Source organism: Miniopterus natalensis, chromosome 2 (assembly GCF_054644295.1).
Source record: "Miniopterus natalensis isolate mMinNat1 chromosome 2, mMinNat1.hap1, whole genome shotgun sequence".
NCBI lineage: Eukaryota > Metazoa > Chordata > Mammalia > Chiroptera > Miniopteridae > Miniopterus > Miniopterus natalensis.
In genome coordinates, this window is record NC_142082.1 from 95,060,073 (window position 1) to 95,079,377 (window position 19,305).

General features: G+C 38.3%; 1 protein-coding gene across 4 annotated transcripts in view; it reads left to right on the plus strand.

Moving 5' to 3' along the window:
- The window catches only part of MICU2 (mitochondrial calcium uptake 2), a 119,852-nt gene that overhangs the window by 22,067 nt on the left and 78,480 nt on the right, over positions 1–19,305 (plus strand). For all 4 annotated transcript variants that reach the window (XM_016212905.2, XM_016212907.2, XM_016212906.2 and 1 more), the window contains exon 2: positions 4,994–5,138. In XM_016212905.2, coding sequence (XP_016068391.1) covers positions 4,994–5,138 — 145 coding nt within the window. The remainder of the gene's footprint in view (positions 1–4,993; positions 5,139–19,305) is intronic.

Consider the following 19,305-nt stretch of genomic DNA (forward strand, 5'->3'; position numbering starts at 1 on the left):
CTGCAGTTGGGAATGTGTCTGTATCACAGTTCTACTCCAGAAGATCTGCCTCTTCTATGAAGTCGGATTTATCCCATCCCACGAGGTGATCTCTGGGTTTCATTTTGTTCCCCCATTTTAGGGTGCCTGCCTCTTTGGGGAAATGACCTCATACATAGTTCATAGGTTTTAGATTAGTGTGGTCTTGAATACAGTGTACAGTGGAACCTTAGTTCTCGAACTTAATTCATTCCAGGAGACTGTTCAAGAAGCGATTTGTTTGAAAATAAATCATTTTTTTTCCATCAGAAAAAAATGTAAATTGAATCCGTTCCAGACTCCCAAGCATTTTCATACCCTTAGCAACATCAGCAGGGTTTTGGTTTTTTTTTTTAAATATATCTTTATTGATTTCAAAGAGAAGAAAGGAGAGGGAGAGAAACATCAATGATGAGAGAGTCGTCATTGATCAGCTGTCTCCTGCACACCCCTGACTGGAGATCGACCCCGCAACCCAGGCATGTGCCTTGACCAGGAATAGAACCCCGATCTCCTGGATCATAGATCAACATTCAACCACTGAGCCACACCTGGCTGGGCAACATCAGCAGTCTTGATGGCCTCTTTATGTTTTAAAATTATGCTAATCATTGAATTCACCATGCCATACTTGCTAGCCAGATCAGGCACACAAACACCCCTATCATACTTTGCAATTATTTATATTTAAAACTCTATTGTTCTCACAACTTTCCATTTCACTTTGCTGCTATCACTAACCTCCTTAGGACCCATGGTGACTTCCTGTACGTATTTAATAATAATAAGCAGCAACAAAAGCAAAAAAACACAAAGATATGCACAGCACAATTTTCTGAGATGTTAACAACACAAGGTTTGATACTCACACATTCTCTCCTTTGTCTGTCACCTGAGAGACACGTGACTGATCATATAGATATCAGCATGAAAGGGTTGTCGGGTCAAGAACCAAAGTTTTGGTAGACAACCAAGACATTTTTTCCTTGAACAGCTTAGTCGAGAATCAAAATGTTCAAGACAGGAGACGTTTGAGAACCAAGATTTGACTATATTTCTCTGCCCAGCCAAACCATAACTTGCCAATACTGGTCCCACCTTTGAGCAGACATAGGTGGGAAAAATGGCAGGTATTGGGCCTATAGTGAATGCAGCATGTGATGGGAGCTTCCAATTGGCACTTTCTGTACTTTTCTCTGCCTGCACCATCCTTGCAGATTGGGAGATACCAGTGATAGCATTACTCCAGCACATATGGAACCTTGGTGCAAATTAGGAAAAGATACCCCTTCCTCAGTGTACTGTACTGCCATTTGCTAGACAGTTGTGTGGTGACCACAGCGTGAAGGTTGCTCCTTAGAGTTCTAATCAACGAAGTCATTCAGATTTCATCCTCATTCTAGTACATGGCAGAAGAAACTGGTTGTCAGTCCTAGTGTTGTCTTAGTTTGGTCCAAATTATCTGTATCCAGAAGGTCCTTCTTAGAACAAGTTTAAAGTGGGAGGTTAGGAGCTAGCATCAGCATGTGTGTGTGTGTGCTTCTTTTTGGTTTTGTGTTTTGTTTGTGAGAGGGAGTTTTGAAGAACTTTTTCCTAGTGCTTTCTCATCAGTTTGTAGGATTTTTTATGACCTGTGATTTTAAGAGTTAACTCTCTCAGGAAATTACATTATACCTTTTGGCAGGGGGGACTAGCGTAGAGAAAAGAACTTCCCAGATTTTATTTTAAAGTGGATTATCATACAGACTGAGAGTAAAAACCAAAAATCCAAAGGGGGAAAAAGAAAACTTGGTTTATGCAGCAGATCCTATAATACCTGGAACTTGGAGAGTCCAACTTTCTCCAGTGCTGATATTCTCTCAAAGATATCTCTCAAGATATTCTTTCTTGAAACAGTCCTTGGTACTTACAAGGGTTTTAGACTTAATATACCAACATTTGTAATGCAATTTATACCCTAAATAAATTGCTCAAAATTATGGTTGCCTTATGATGCTTTTTATTTTTGAAAGGAATTGATTTAGCCCTAGGAGATAATAGTCACATTTCTCTTTACATCCTGAAATCCTCAAACCTAATGTGTCAGCATACTGAATTATTATTTGTATACATGCTTTTCCTGTTATTGATACCCCAGTGTGACTAAGAGTACACTAGAAAGACTGTATTTTCAGGGACCATTTCTGTACTTCATGAAGAGTACACTAGAGGTAAGTTCTTATAAAAGTGTATGTTAACAATATTGGAAGGAAGAAGAGATTTGTATCTTGTGGTCTAATAGTATTTGACATATAATATTTATGACAAGCCCAAACTGTGTATACAGTTCACCCTTGAACAACACAGGTTTGAACTGTGTGGGTCCACTTATATATGAATTATTTTCAATAAATATTTTGGAAAATTTGGGGGAATTTGTGACAATTTGAAAAAACTTAGACAAATTTATGATTTTCTTTTCTCTAGCTTACTTTATTGTAAGAATATAGTGTATAATACATAGAACATACTAAATGTTTGTTAACCAACTTGTTATGAAACCAGTTGAGGAGGATAAATTAGTTAGCTAAAGTTTGGAAATAAGAATTTGTTTATTTATACAAAAAGGATTAAATTTTTGGTAAAACATTTTTTTAACTAGTCATGAACAACTTAGATAAAAGCCTACATTTGTTTCAGGATTTGGAAATATACTGTATTTCTGTATAGATTATTTACTTTTGTAAATCTCTTAATCTGTGAAGATTAAGAGATACTATAAACATTTGTATAATATAAATATTTTCTAAGCTAATAATGTTTATGCCCATGTTCAGCTTCTTTCAGCTCTTCTAAAATACTGTGCTCTCTCTCTAGGACTTTGCCAGTGCTATGACATTTACTGAGAAGATTCTTACCCATCCTCCTTCCCTATCCAGATCATCATATACTTTCTGTAAATTTATTGCCAAAGCACTTAGGACTTTCTAGTAGGAATTAATGTTCATCTTGTTTATTACTGTTTTCCTATAGATGCTTTACATAGATTTGTTAAATAAAATGCTAATAGCACTAGCTGGTTTGGTTCAGTGGTTAGAGCATGGGCCCACAGACTGAAAGGTCCCAGGTTTGATTCTGGTCAAGGGCACATAGCTCCATTGCAGGCTCAATCTCCAGCCCTGGTCAGTGCTCAAGCAGGAGGCAACCAATTGATATGTCTTTCTTACATCAATGTTTCTTTCTCGCTCTCCCCCCCCCCCCCCCCGTGTCTGCCTCTCTGTTTCTCTTCCCACCCCCCACCACCCTTCTACTCTCTCTGAAAAGCAATGGAAAAATATCCTTGGGTGAGGATTTAAATAAATAAATCAATAAAATGATAATATACCTGCCTCATGTATAAAATGTTGAGAAGATATTAATAAAATTCAGTTTTCTGATTACTAGGATGAGTATAGACTCATATAATTAAAACATGCCCCTCAAGTGATTTTAATTAGTAATTTAAGGAGAAAGAATAGGAAAGACAGGAATGGATAAGTTCTAGAGAAGTCAGGGGTACAGATCATTGTAGTATTACTGAATGTTGCATATATGTCCAATATTTTGGTAGGCACTGCGCAAAACACAAAAGAGGTATAAATCTAGCTGCTCAAGGAAGTCACTATCAAATCAATAGAGAGAACAGAGATCAGCCAAAAAGGACCTTTGAACCTGGAGAGGTTTGAGCAACTGGAATCTATGTTTCCCCATTTCATTTCTGGTCAGCACTCATTGACCATCACCTGTATGTCAGGGTAAATAACAAATCAGTAGTGAGTATCAAAGGGGGGTGATGTGTCCAAGGAAGGATATTGTCCAAGTTAGGGCAGCACCTTAAGGAAAGCTATCTAGGGTAAGAGTGTGCTGTTGGATTTCACAGATAACACTCACATTCTTTTGTTTTAATCCTCACCTGAGGACATGCTGATTGATTTTTTAGAGAAAAAGAGACAGACAGACAGACATCAATGTGAGAGGGAAACATTGATTGGTTGCCTTCCTGTAAACACTCCAACTGGGGATCAAACATGCAACCTAAGTATGTGCCCTGACCTGGATTCAAACCCCCAGTTTTTCAGTGTATGGGACGACACTCCAACCGAGCCATGGCAGCCAGAGCCAACACTCACATTTTGTGTCAAGATTATTGTATTGACCTTGGTATCTGTGTTAACTAGTATGTCATCTTCATCCTGTCTGCCTGGGAAATAATGCCTAGCCATGAGTAGGATAGTGTGCTAGATAAGAGATTGAGACACTGAGTCAGACATGCCTGGTTTTTTATCCTGACTCTGCCATTTACTTTATAGCTTTTGTATCTAACATAGTATCTCTTGTCCAGTAATTGTGAGGATTAACTAACTAATCCATGTACTTAATTAATTAGTAAAGTGTGACTCAAAGGTTAGCAAGAAATATTTCATTATTGTCTCTATCAGCATTTGGATCAAGATCTAGGTCCCTTTGCCTGGGCTAGAGACTCTTACACTAACAATATTTTACCCATTCTTGTTCTTTTAGCACTTGCTACCCACGATGTAAATATATTTCTCAAAGCAGAGCTATTTACCAGATATGCTGTATTTTATCTTTATGGGAGCACACGTTTACGTGATCTGTGGCCTACCTGTCTGACTTTATCTTCTGCCACGCTATTCCTTGAACATACCAAGCTTATTCCTGTCTTTACCTCTTGCTTAGCATGCTCTCCTCCCCTCGCACCCCTCAGTAGCTGCACCTCACTTAGTCTCCTTAATGTCCACTCTTTAAAAAGGCCTTCCCTGACTGTCCTGTCTAAAACATTACTCCTTATCAGTTTCTTGTCTTACTTTGTATTTCTTCTTGGCACTTCTCACTCTCTTACTTTACACATTTATTCATTAATTATAAGATTATTGTAGAAGGAGTTGGGGAATAATACTGAAAAAAGTCTTTCATGGCCTTTTTTTTCTTTTAGAAAAATGGTGACTGTGGAAAGATGATGGGGAAGTTGTCTCTTCGTAAACAGCGCTTCATGCAGTTTTCTTCACTGGAACACGAAGGAGAATATTACATGACACCACGAGACTTCCTCTTTTCAGTAATGTTTGAGCACATGGAACGTGAGTTGGATCTTTTTCAGTTTAAAAAAACAAATATTGGAGCTAAAAAATCTCTGTTTTTCAGAATTGGTACTAGGTTTTCATCGTTTCAATTATCATCATTCTTTGTGCCATGCATTTACTTACTGTTTATATGTTTCAATCCTTGTGACCCAAGTACAGTTAAACATTTATACATATGTATTTAAGAAACAGTTGTTTTGTATATGGGTTTTTCTAAAGAGGAAGAGGAAAAATATTTGGGTTTTTTTAATGTCTCTAGATGAATTATTAATAGAATAATTATTTTATCCAGCATGTTAGTTTTTATTGGTATTAATGTTTTAAATTGCGCAAAAAAAGTAAAACTAGAGCAATTAAGAGGGTCATATAATGGAGTCCTGATGCCATCAGTAAAAAAATAAATAAATATGCATGGCCAGTGTGGCTTCATGGTTGAGCATCGACCCATCAACCAGGAGATCAAAGTTCGATTCTCAGGGCACATGCCAGGGCTTCAGGCTCGATCCCCTATAGGGGATGTGCAGGAGGCAGCCGCTGGATCAATGACTCTCATCATTGATGTTTCTGTCTCTCTCCCCCTCTATGTTCCTCTCTCTAAAATCAATAAAAAAAACATTTTAATTAAATAAATAATAAATGCAAAATAAAAACCTGAAAAAATAAAATAAGAAGCAAAAATCCAAATGCTATAATTACATAATTTTAGTTCATAAACTGCCAATTCTCAGTTACTTCAAATAATATCAGAAATTCTTCATTTTATTATCTAAACTAGTCCCCTTTGGCCCTAGCCGATTTTGCTCAGTGGTTAGAGCATCGGCATGCAGACTGACTGACGGGTCCCAGGTTTGATTCTGGAAGGGCATGTACCTTGGTTTCAGGCTCGATCCCCAGCCCTTGTGTGGAAGGCAACCAATTGATGTCTCTCTCTTACATTGATGTTTCTCTCTCTCTCTCTCTCTCTCTTTTCCTCTCTCCCTCCCTCCCCCTCCCTCTCCCTCTCTTTCCCCCCTTCCCTCTCCCCTCTCTCCTTTCTACTCTCTCTGAAAAGCAATGAAAAAAATATTCTCAGGTGCAGAGTAAAAATCAAACAAAACAAAAAAAAACAAATAAACTAGTCCCCTCTACTTTGCAGAGAGTAGATAATGGCCCCCTCCTCTGGGCCTTATATTGCAGGAGTGTTCTATGAAAATTTCTTGGCTTCCTGACACTTTTTGAAGTGTGCTGGAAATAATGCCCTGTGGGTAGCTATATATGACATATGGAAAATGGGCTAGAGCAAGGTGCGTGGAGCCTAAATTTGATTGTATTATTATCTAGAGCAATTTATTTCCCAGGGCATTATTGAAAACAACAGTCAACTGGCAATTAGTGGAGCTTAACACCTTGGTGTTGTCAGGGAAAGAGACTAAGAGAGCTGCCAAACTAGTGTTATTCCATTGACTGGGCATTCCCAAAGCTGTGCTTCCCTGAGAAGGAACATCAGAGGAACCAACTAAAGCAATCCATTCAGACACTAAACAAATAAAAAGGCAAATAACAAGCCCTGTGGTGAGGGGGGAGTTAGTACCCAAAGTTGCTACTGTATATTATCTAAAATGTTCAGTTTCCAAACACAATGAAACATGCAAAGAAACAGGAAAGTATTACCCCACTGGACAAAACAGTCAACAGAAACTGCTCAGATTTAGCAGAAAAAAACTCAAAATACCCATTATGTTTATTTTCAAAGACCTAAAGTAAATCATGACTGAAGAAGTAAAAAATTATGATGACAATGTCACATCAAATAAAGAATATCAAATAAAAGATAGAAATTATTTTTTTAAAAAAACAAATAGAAATTCTGGAAAGGTATAATAACTGAAATGAAAATTTCACTAAAGGGGCTCAACAGTAGATTAGAAATGGCAGAAGAAAGAACTAGTGAATGTCATTGGGGAGAAAAAGGGACATCTGTAATATTTTAAACAAAAATAAAATTAAAAAAAACTCTAGTGAATGTAAAGACAGATTGATAAAGATTACTTAGTCTGAAGAACAGAGAAGAAAAAGAATGAAGAAAAATGAAGTCTCAGAAAAATGTTGGACACTGTTAAGTATACTAACATATGCTTAATGGAAGTACCACAAGAAGAGGAGAGAAAGAAGGGAGCAGAAAAAAATATTTGAAGAAATAATAGCAGAAAATTTCCAAAATTTATAGAAAAACACTAATCTTCTATCCACCCAGAAAGGTCAATAAACTCCAAGTAGGATAAACATGAAGAGATCCATTAACAGACACATCCTAGTAAAACTACTGAAACTCAAAGACAAGAAATCTTGAAAGCAGGCAAAAAAAAAAAAAAAGTGACTTGCCACTTACAGGGAACCCATATAAGATAATGGCTGACTCGGCAAAAACAGTGGAGGCCAGAAGGCAGTGGAATAACACTTAAATTGCTCAAAGAGAAAGATGGTCAATAAACCAAAAATCCTATATTCAGCAAAGCTATCTTTCAAAATTGAAGGTGAAATAAAGACTTTTCGAGGAGGGAAGATGGTGGCACTGTGAGAAGCAGCAGAGCGCCCCAACTCCCAGCCACAGACTCGATTTACTCCTAAAATACCATGTAGCCAGCTTGGAAAAACCAGAAAAACATACCTGAGTGGACATATTGCAAGTTGGGAACAAAGAAGAAACATCAGAGTCTGGTAAGAAAGAGGGGGTCGTAGAAAGGGGGAATACCCCTGAAGCCAGCGCTGGGCTCCGAGCCCTGAGGCTTGGAGGCTGCAAAGTTCCCTCCTCTCAGGAGTTCACACTGGCATCCAAAAGCGAGGATCTCACACCCGGAGTGGAGGAGAGGGGAAGGAGTGCCCCACTCAGAGGGCAGAGGGACCCAGTGGAGTGGTGTGCCCACGAGCAGAGGATGGCACCTTCCTAGCGAAACAAAGCTTCTAATGGCGGCCTCGACCCGCATCCAATGCTCAAGGTGCTGACTATAGGAAAGGTTGTCCCAAAGTCTCTGGCACCCAAGTAGTAAGGGACCAGAGATCTGCACTGAGCAGCTGCACAGGGGTACCCTCTGCCTCCAGTAAGACAGTGTGTTGAGACCCAAAAAGCATTTAATCTGTGTGGCACGGGATAGGGGAGGAGAGGCCTCCCGCCCTGAGCTCCTGGTGGGAAGAGTCTGGGATTTCTGACCAGCCCTGAGGGTGCCCTGGTGGCATGTGGAACCGCCCCAGCTTTACCTGAAATCAGCAGTTCAGGGGAGCTTCGTGGAGCTGACTTTGGGTCCCCTTCTGTGGGGCACCTTGGCACGCGGGCAGCAGGACCTTACAGGGCGGACTCTCTGCCGTTGTGTTGCTTTGTGCGTGTTTGAGTTGTTGATCGCTGAACTAGCTCCCACCTCCCTGGTATGCACTGGGTGACGGACAGACCAGTAAAAGCTGGCACTTATGTCTGCATAGTAGACTGAGGTACGGGGCACCTGGTGGGAACAGCCAACCAGATCGGGGAAGGGAGGGGCGGAACACCCGGGCCTCTACTGCCTCCAAGAGGCAGTAGAACCACCTCCAAAAGGAAAGGGGCTGGTTCAGCTCACTGAAGCCCCAGATACCTCCTTAGGGCACAGTCCTGAGGGGGAAGGGAGAATAGCTCATAGGAGGACATTACAAGAGTAAGACTCTCAGGGACTATTGTTCGGAAACTGGAGAAAAAGCTGAAAACCCCTGCCAGGGGCAGGGCAGGCAAAGGGCTCACTGGAATGTTTTTTAATCGAACCCACTGGCCCAGGCTGCTGAAACGGCCCATACAGAAAAGGCAACAGGCTGAAATCAATCTGAAACTGCAGCAGACCAGTGCATGGGGAACTAGAATTGGAGGATAGGCTAGAGACACAGGAGCTGTCTGTGGAGCAGAGACTAACTCCCTCACAGTGAGTGCCTGACAGTGAAACCTCTAAGTAAGGGGTGTGGTACCTTGTAGGGTACCTACACTAGCCATCCTACACCCGAAAGACTCTACAGAAGACTCTGGAGTAAGACCAGGCAACTGCAAGGTTGCAAAATAGTTGACAAGAGGAGGTGATCCACGAAGAGCCTCAGATCAGCCATCTACCTAAAGATACCAGAGCCAAACCTAGACAGCTCCTCACATTGGCTGATACACAAGTATCTCCCAGGACAACTGAAGTCAGCACACAGAACAGTGAGCCACAGACAACATAAGCTGCCCAGAGGAAACTCACCTGATTGACTGTCTTTTTTTATTTCTTTCTGTTTTTGTTTTTTTGTTTGTTTATTATTTTTTATTCTCTTGTTCTCTTAGAAAGAAGAGAAAGGGGGGGTAAATTACTTGTTATTTCTTTTTAAATTTTATAATAATTTTTTAAATATTTTTTAAACTTTTAATTAATTTTTTTTTAAAAAAGAATTCTGTTTTACTTAGCTTGTTTTTTGTTTTGTTTCTCTGTTTTGTTTTGTCTATTAGCTTTTTTTTGTTTTATCCTTTCTACTATCAAGACTTTCTTGATATTCCCTGCTTAATTGCTGGGACTTTATCATTATAACCAACAAGTTTACTGCTTTCCTCTATAGTTTCCCCCAAATCTCTTATTGGACTTCCTCACTGCCCGGGCTTTATCTCTCTCTCCCCCTCCTCTCAATCCATTGGCATAACTTTTTCTTGTTCTTCTTCTTCTTTTATTTCGTTTTCCTCCCTTCTGTCTTCATGCCTTTTTGTTCCAATTGTTAGTTTCTCTTAGTCTCTTTATTGTATTTTTATTTTTTAATTTTCAACTGTTATCCTATTCCTATTCCCTCCCTTAATTTTTTGCTTGCCCTTCTTTCAGAATCTTTTCTCTGTCTCTATTATCTCCTAGTAGCTTCTCTGTTTTTTACATTTTAGTTTCCTATTATTTTCTAAATTTTCATCACTATTAACAACAGTATACTTTTCTCTCTCTAAGCTTTATTTTTCTTCTCTCTTTTTTTTTTTTTTTACATTTTTTTCCTCTCTAGAATTTTTGTTCTCCGTTCACTGTCCCAGTTCTATTTTCACTTGGGTTGTTTTCATTATAACTGTCAGGATATTTTGTAAGATACCGTTTGATTCCTGGAAGTTTAGTTGGGCACTGTCCTGCCTTGCTAGCACCTGTACAACAGCTAACACGACAAGGTTGGGGCTGAGACACACAGTTAGCCAACCTAACTGAGGGGAGAGTCCTTCCAAGGACTGGTCAACAACAATCTAGACCCAACCACAACAGGAAAACCCAAAGAACCCAAAAAAGGGACATGCCTAGAGCAAAGAGCCCAGAAGTATAAAGAAAACACAGCTCTGGGCTCCAGTGGACTCAATACAAAATCCCACCCCACAAGACTGAGAGACAGCAGATATATCTAATATGTAGATACAAACACTAAGAGCCACCAAAATAGGGAGACAAAGAAAAACCCCCAAATTAAAGAAAAGGAAAAAATGCCAGAAAAAGACTTTGATGAGATGGAGTTAAGCACGTTATCAGAAACAGAGTTCAGGGTATTGATTATAAAGATGTTCAGGAAAATAATGAGAAAAACAAGGCACTAAATGGTAAGATCAAGGAACGTAGTGAAAACATGGAAAAAGAGATACATAAAAATCAGACAGAAATAAAGAATGCTATATCTGATATCAAAAATACACTGGAACGTATCAAAAGTAGGTTCATTGAAGTAGACGGTAGAATAAGTGACTTAGAAGACAAGGTAGAAAAATTCAATTACAGCAGCAAAAAGAAAAAACACTTAAAATGCATGAGGACAGTCTAAGGAAGCTTTGGGACAACATGAAGCAAAGTAACATTCACATTATAGGAGTACCAGAGGGGGAGGAAAGAGAGCAAGGGATAGAGAATTTGGTGGAGGAGAAACTTCCCTAGGCTGGTGAGGAAGAAAGCCACACAAGTTCAGGAAGACAGAGGGTTCCAAACAAGAGGAACCCAAAGAGACCCACTCCAAGACACATCATAATCAAAATGGCAAATGGCAAGGACAAAGAGAAAATATTAAAGGCTGCAAGAGAGAGACAAGCAGGGACCTAAAAGGGAATATCATAAGGCTGACATCAGATCTCTCAACAGAAACTCTTCAGGCCAGAGGGAGTGGCATGAAGTTCTGCAAGTAATGAAAAGCAAGAACATTCAACCAAGACTGCTTTATCCGGCTAGACTATCGTTTAAAAACAAAGGTGAAATGAAGAGCTTCCCAGTCAAAAAAGGCTAAAAGAGTTCAGTACCACCAAACCAGCATTGCAAGAAATGCTCAAAGGACTACTCTAAGAAAAAGAAGGAATAGTGAGAAAAAGGTGCATCAGCATAAAGGGGAAAATGTTATTAAATAAGTATGTATCAATGGTAACCTTAAATGTAAACAGAATAACTAGTCGAATCAAGAGAGATAGATTAGATGAATGAATAAGAAAACAGTACCTCCTGGCTGGGCATGGCTTAGCGGTTGAGTGTCTACCTAGGATCCTAAGCGATCCGGGTTCGATTCCTGGTCAGGACACAATTCCAGGGTTGCGGGCTGCAGCAGATCAATGACTCTCTCATCATTGATGTTTCTATCTCTCTCTCTCCCCCTCTCCTTTCCTCTCTCTGAAATCAATAAAGATACTTTTAGAAGGGAGGGAGGGAAAAAGGGAAAAAGGGGAAGGGGAAGGGAAGGAAACAGTACCTAAATATATGCTGTCTACAAGAGACCCACCTGGGAGCAAAAGATTCACACAGTCTAAAATTAAAGGGATGAAATAAAATATTCCATGCAAATGGAAAGGAAAAAAAATCTGGAGTAGCAGTACTTATTTCTGACAAAATAGACTTCAAAATAAAGACCATAACAAGAGACAAAGAAGATCACTACATACATAATGCTGAAGAGATCAGTCCAGCAGGAGGAAATAACCCTTATACAGATTTATGTACCCAGTATAGAAGCACCTAAATATTTAAAAAATTTGTTGGGGAACTTTAAGGGAGATATTGACAGCAACACAATTATAGTGGGGAACTTTACACCCCACTGACAGCACTGGACAGATCATCAAGACAAAAAATCAACAAGGAAACACAGACCTTAAATGACTCACTAGACATAATGGACTTAATTGACATTTACAGAACATTTCATCCCAAAGCAGCAGAATACACATTCTTCTCAAGTACACATGGAACATTCTCAAAAACAGACCACATGTTAGGGCACAGGGCAAGTCTCTACAAATTCAAGAAGATTGAAATCGTATCAAGCATCTTCTCGGATCACAGTGCCATGAAACTAGAAATCATGCACTATAAAAAAACTCAAATGTATTCAGACACATGGAAGCTAAATAGCATGCTATTAAACAATGAATGGATTACCAGTGAGATCAAGGAAGAAATCAAGCACTTCATGGAAAAAAACTAAAATGAACAGACAACAACCCAAAATCTATGGGACACAGTGAAAGCAGTCCTGAGAGGAAAATTCATAGCATTACAGGCCTATCTCAAGAAACAAGAAAAAGGTCTAATGAACCATCTAACATAACAACTAAAAGAACTAAAATGAGAACTGCAAGAAGAGCCCCCAGGAAGTAGAAGGAAGGAAATGATAAAGATCATAGCAGAAATTAATGACATAGAGACTAAAAAAATACTACAAAAAAATCAATGAAACCAAGAGCTGGTTCTTTGTTTTTTTGTTGTTGTTTGTTTTAATTTTTTTTAATATATCTTTATTGATTTCAGAGAGAGGAAAGGAGAGGGAGAGGGAGAGGGAGAGAAAAACATCAATGATGAGAGAGTCATTGATTGAGCCCGCAACCCCAAGAATGTGCCCTGACCAGTAATCGAACCCCGATTGCTGGGATCCCAGGTCAATGCTCAACCACTGAGCCACTCCCGGCTGGGCAAGAGCTGGTTCTTTGAAAAGATAAATAAGATTGATGCACCTTTAGCCAAACTCACTAAGAAACAAAAAGAGAGGACCCAAATAAATAAAATCAGAAATGAAAGAGGCGATATAACAATCAACCCAACAGAAATACAAAGGATTGTAAGAAAATACTAAGAGCAACTGTATGCCAACAAACTGGACAACATAGGTGAAATGGACAAATTCCTGGAGTGTACAACCTTCCAAAGCTTAATCAAGAAGAGTCAGAAAACCTGATTAGGCTGATAACAACTAATGAAATTGAAGCAGTAATCAAAAAACTCCCAGCAAATAAAAGTCCAGGACCAGATGGATTTACAGGTGAGTTTTACCAAACATTCAAAAAAAATTAACACTTGTTCTATTCATACTATTCCAGAAAATTCAAGAGGAGGGAAAACTCCCAAACTCTTTTTATGGGGCCAGCATCATCCTAATCCCAAAACCAGATAAACACACTACAAAGAAAGGAAATTACAGGCCAATATCCCTGATAAACATAGATGCTAATATCCTCAACAAAATATTAGCAAACCATATCCAACAATACATTAAAAAGATCATACACCACGACCAACTGGGATTTATTCCAGGGATGCAAAGCTGGTACAACATCCACAAATCAAAATATGTGATACATCACATAAACAAAATGGACAAAAATCATATGATCATATCAGTATATGCAGAAAAAGCATTCGACAAAATTCATCACCCATTTCTGATAAAAACTCTCAGCAAAGTGGGAATAGAGGGATCATACCTCAATGTAATAAAAGCCATATATTACAAACCTATGGCCAACATCACACTCAGTGGTAAAAAACTAAAACCATTTCCCTTAAAAACAGGAACAAGACAGGGATGTCCACTTTCACCACTCTTTCAACATAGTACTGAAAGTCCTTGCCACAGCCATCAGACAGGAAGAAAACAGAAAAGGTATCTAAATTGGAAAGGAGGAAGTAAAACTGTCATTGTTTGCAGATGACATGATGTTGTACATAGAAAATCCTAAAGACTCCATCAAGGTACTACTAGATTTGATAAGTGAATTTGGCAAGGTAGCTGGGTACAAAATCAACATCCAGAAATTAATGGCATTCTTATACACCAACAATGAACTTGCAGAGAGAGAAACTAAAAAAACAATACCATTACCATTGCAACTAAAAAAATAACATACCTAGAAATAAACATAACCAAGAATGTAAAACACCTATAATCAGAAAACTATGGGACACTGAAAAAAGAAATAGAGGAAGATATAAACAGGTGGAAAAATATACCATGCTCATGGATTGGAAGAATTAATATCATTAAAATGTCCATACTTCCCAAAGCAATTTTTAAATTCAGTGCAATTCCTATTAAAATACCAACAGCATATTTCACAGGTCTAGAACAAACATTTCAAAAATGTATATGGAACCGAAAAAGACCCCGAATAGGAGCAGCCCTCTTGAGAAAAAAGAACAGAGTAGGAAGGATCACTTTGCCAGATATCAAACTGTACTACAAAGCCATTGTAGTCAAAACAGCCTAGTATTGGTACAACAACAGACGTATAGATCAATGGAACATTACAGAGACCCCAGAAATAGACCCTCGACATTATGGTCAGTTAATATTTGACAAAGGAGGCAAGAGTATCTAATGGAGTAAAGACAGTCTCTTCAATAAGTGGTGCTGGGAAAATTGGATAAATACATGCAAAAAAATGAAACCAGATCACCAACTTTCACCATACACAAAAATAAACTCAACATGGATAAAAGACTTGAATGTAAGTCATGAAACCATAAAAACCTTGCAAGAAAACATAGGCAGTAAAATCATAGACATGTAGTGGATTTTTCATGGGTACATCTCCTAGGGCAAGAGAAACAAAAGAAAAAATTAACATACGGAACTACATCAAACTAAAAAGCTTCTGCACAGCAAAAGAAAACAACCTCAAAATACAAAGGAACCCCACAGTCTGGGAAGACATATTTGCCAAGGATGTATTTGATAAGGGGCTAATTTCCAAAGTGTACAAAGAACTCATATTACTCAGCAAGAGGAAGACAATCCAATTTAATAATAGGCAAAGGACTTGAATAGACACTTCTTCAAAGAGGACATACAGATAGCCAAGAGAAATGAGAAAATGCTCAAGGTCACTAATCATCAGAGAGATGCAAATTAGAACCACAATGAGGTATCACTTCACACCTGTAAGAATGGCTCCCATCAACAAATCAACAAATGACTTGCGCAGGCGAGGATGTGGAGAGAGGGGAACCCTAGTACACTGCTGGTGGGAATGCAGACTGGTGCAACCACTATGGAAAACAGTATGGAGGTTCCTGAAAAAATTAAAAGTGGAGCTGCCTTTTGACCCAGTGATGCCACTTCTAGGAATATATCCTAATTATCCTGAAACACTAATCAGAAAGAATATATGCACCCCTATGTTCATAGGAGCACAATTTACAATAGCTAAGATCAGGAAACAGCCCAATGCCCATCAGTAGATGAGTGGATAAAAAAGCTGTGGGACATATACACCTCGAATACTATGCAGCTGTTAAGAAGAAGGACAGTATGGATGGACCTGGAGAATATTATGCTAAGCGAAATAAGCTAGGCAGAGAAAGACAAACATCACATGATGTCATTTATATGTGGAATCTAAAGAACTTAATAAACTGATGAATAGAATAGATTCAGTGACATGGAAGCATAGTTCAGACTGACAAATGTCAGAGGGATGGAGGAGGGCGGGTGGATGGAGGGGGAGAGATTAACCAAAGAATTTATATGCATATATGCACATCCCAAGGACAGGGACAGTGGTGTGGAGATGGACTGGGGAGGGGGATGGGACGGGGTGGAATGGATCATTGGGGAGAAAAAGGGACACCTGTAATATTTTAAACAAAAATAAACGAAAGCAAAAAATTTTTCCAGATAAAAACTAAGAGAATTTGTTGCTAGTAAACCTGACTTAGAAGAATTATAAAAGGAAGTTTTTCACGGAAAACAAATGACTCCAGACTATAATTTAAATCACACAAACTACATTGGTAAAGATAATTATGTAACCTTAAAAGATTGTAAAAATGCATATATTTCCTCCTTTTATCTGATTATAAAAACAGTTGTGCACAATAATGTACATATATATATGTTATATATATGTATGTTATTGTGCCAATAACATATAGAAATGTAATGTTTGCCAAATAACAGCACAGGGGAGGCAGATGTGAGGAAAGCTGTTTCGGGGTAAAGAAATAACTTATAACACCCTGGCCCATGCATCAGCCCTGACACGGAAGGGTCGCGGGTTCAATTCCTAGTCAAAGGCATGTACCTGGGTTGTAGGTTCAGTCCCCACTCAGGATGGGGAGGCAGCCAGTAATGTGCCTCTCTCATATCGATGTTTCTCTCTCTCTCTCCCTTCCCCCCTCACTGTCCATTAAAAATTTTAACAAATCAATGATAAAAATATCCTTGGGCGAGGATTAACAAAAATAAAAAAGAAAGAACTTACAATGTATTTTGGAGTTTGTAACACTAATGGGTACAATATGTATAACAATGATACCTAAAAAGCAGGAGAAGGAAATAGAACTACATAGGAGTAACATTTCCATATGTCTTCAGAATTAAGTATAAATCTGAAGCTAATTCTGGTAAATTAAAAGTCTAGTGGAACCAGTAAGGAAATAACTCAGATTTGTACTTGAAAGATTATTAAATTTAAATGTTTCACCAGCAAACAATGTAAACAAAGCAGTTTAGAAGGAATAGAGAAACAACAAAACATGAGACACATAGGAAACAAAAAGTAAAATAGCAGACATAAACCCAGCAACATTGCCTGGCCTGTGTTGCTCAGTGGTTGAGTGTCTACCCATAAACCAGGAGATCAACGTTCAATTTGGGTCAGCTCCCCAGCTGCAGGCTCGGTCCCCAACGTGGGGCATGCAGGAGGCAACTAATGACTCTCTCATCATTGATGTTTTTCCTCTCTCTCTCTCCCTCTCCCTTCCTCTCTCTGAAATCAATAAAAACATATTTAATAAATAAACCCAGCAACATCAATACCACCGTCACATATGAATGCTTCAGTCAGTCCAATCAAAAGACAGAAATTATCACACTAGGTGAAAAAAGATTCAGCTTATATGCTGTTAACAGTAGATACAGTTTAGATGCAGAGATACAAATAGAAAATAAAAATATGGGAAAAGATACATCGTACAAATAGCAACCACAAGAATAGTGTGGCTATACTAGTATCAGATAAAATACACTTCAAAACAAAAACAAAAATGTTACTAAATATAAGTAGAGACATTTTGTAATGAGAAAAAGATCAACCCATCAGCAAGATATAAATATTCTATTGCACCTAATAACAGAGCACCAAAATACATGAAGCAAAAACTGATAGAAATGAAAAGAAAAACAGATAATTCAACAATAATAGTTGGTGACTTCAGTACTCAGTTTTAATAATGGGTGGAAAAACTAGGCAGAAAACCAAAAAGGAAATAGAAAATTTAAGCAACTCTGTAAGGGAACTAGACCTAACAGACAACTTTAGAACACTCCACACATTGTTAGTGTATAGAAATATAACTCATATGCCCTGGCCTGTGTGGCTCGGTTGGTTGGAGCACTGCCCCATGCACCAGAGGGTCTTGGGCTCTATTCCTGGTCAGGATACATACCCAAGTTGTGGGTTCAGTCCCCAGTCAGGGCACATACAGGAGTGATGTTTCTCTCGTTCGCACACACTCTCTCCTTATCCTCCCTTCATCTCTCTAAAATCAATAAAAACTTATCCTCGGGTGAGGATTAAAAAGAAAAGAAATATAACTCATTACAATTCATTTTGGTGTGTTAATTTTTGTACCCTGTAACTTTGATTAATTTATTAGCTCTGTTTTTTGTGAATTTCTTAAGATTTTCTACATATAAAATCATGTCTCCTACAAACGGAAATAATTCTACTTGTTCCTTTTCTGTTTGGATGCCTTTTAGTTCTTTTTCTTGCCTAACTGCTGTGGCTAGAACTTCTAGTCACATGTTGAATAGAAGTAGCAAATATAGTCACCCTTTTCTTGTTCCTAATCTCACAGCAAAAGCTTTAATTCTTCACCGTTAATCATGATGTTAGTTCTTCTTTTACATATGTGCTCTTAGTATTGCTAAGGAAGGTCTCTTCTACTCTGAATTTGTTTTTATCATGAAAGTGTGTTGGATTTTGTCAGATGCTGCTTCTGCCTCCATTGTGATGATCATGTGGGTTCTTTTCTTCTTTCTATTAATATTGTGTATTGCATTGATTGATTTTCATATTTTAAGCCACCCTTGCATACTAGGGATGAATCCCATCTGGTCTTGATGTACAATCCTTTTATTGTGCTGTCAAATTCTGTTTTCTGGAATTTTGCTGAGAAATTTTATACCCGTATTGGTAAGAAATATGGATGGGCCTGTGGTTTTCTTCTCCTGTGATGCCTTTGTCTAGCTTTGGTATCAGGGTAATACTGGTCTCTTAGGATGAGTTCAGACATGTTCCCTCCTCTTCGGTTTTTGGAAGAGTTTGAGGGGGATTGATATTAATTCTTTAAATGTTGGATAGACTTCACTAGTAAGTCCATCTGGTCCTGGGCTTTTCTTTGTTGGAAAGTTTTTGATTACAAAGTCACTCTTCATCCGTGTTTGGGTCTACTTACATTTTCTATTTCTCATTGAGTTCATTTTTCTAATTTGTTTGTTTCTACTTATTTATTTCATCTAAGTTATCCAAGTTGTTCCCATAGAGTTGTTCATAGTATTGTCATAGAATCTTTTTTATTTCTGTAACGGCCGTACTAATGTCCCCATTTTCATTTCTAATTTTAGTCATTTAAGGTTTCTCTCTTTTTTTATAATCAAACTAGCTGACGGTTTCTCAACTTTGTTGATCTTTTCAAAGAACCATCTTTTGGTTTCATTAATTTTTCTCTACTGTTATTCTGTTCTATGTTTTGTTTATCTCTAATCTATTATTTCCTCCCTTGTGCTAGTTTTCAGTTTAGTTTGCTTTTTTTCTGGCTCCTTAATTATGTATAATTAAGCTATTGATTTGAGATCTTTTTTAATGTACAAATTTACAGCAATAAATTTCCCAGTTAGTAGTCCCTTTACTGTGTCCCAAAAGTTTTAAAACGTTGTG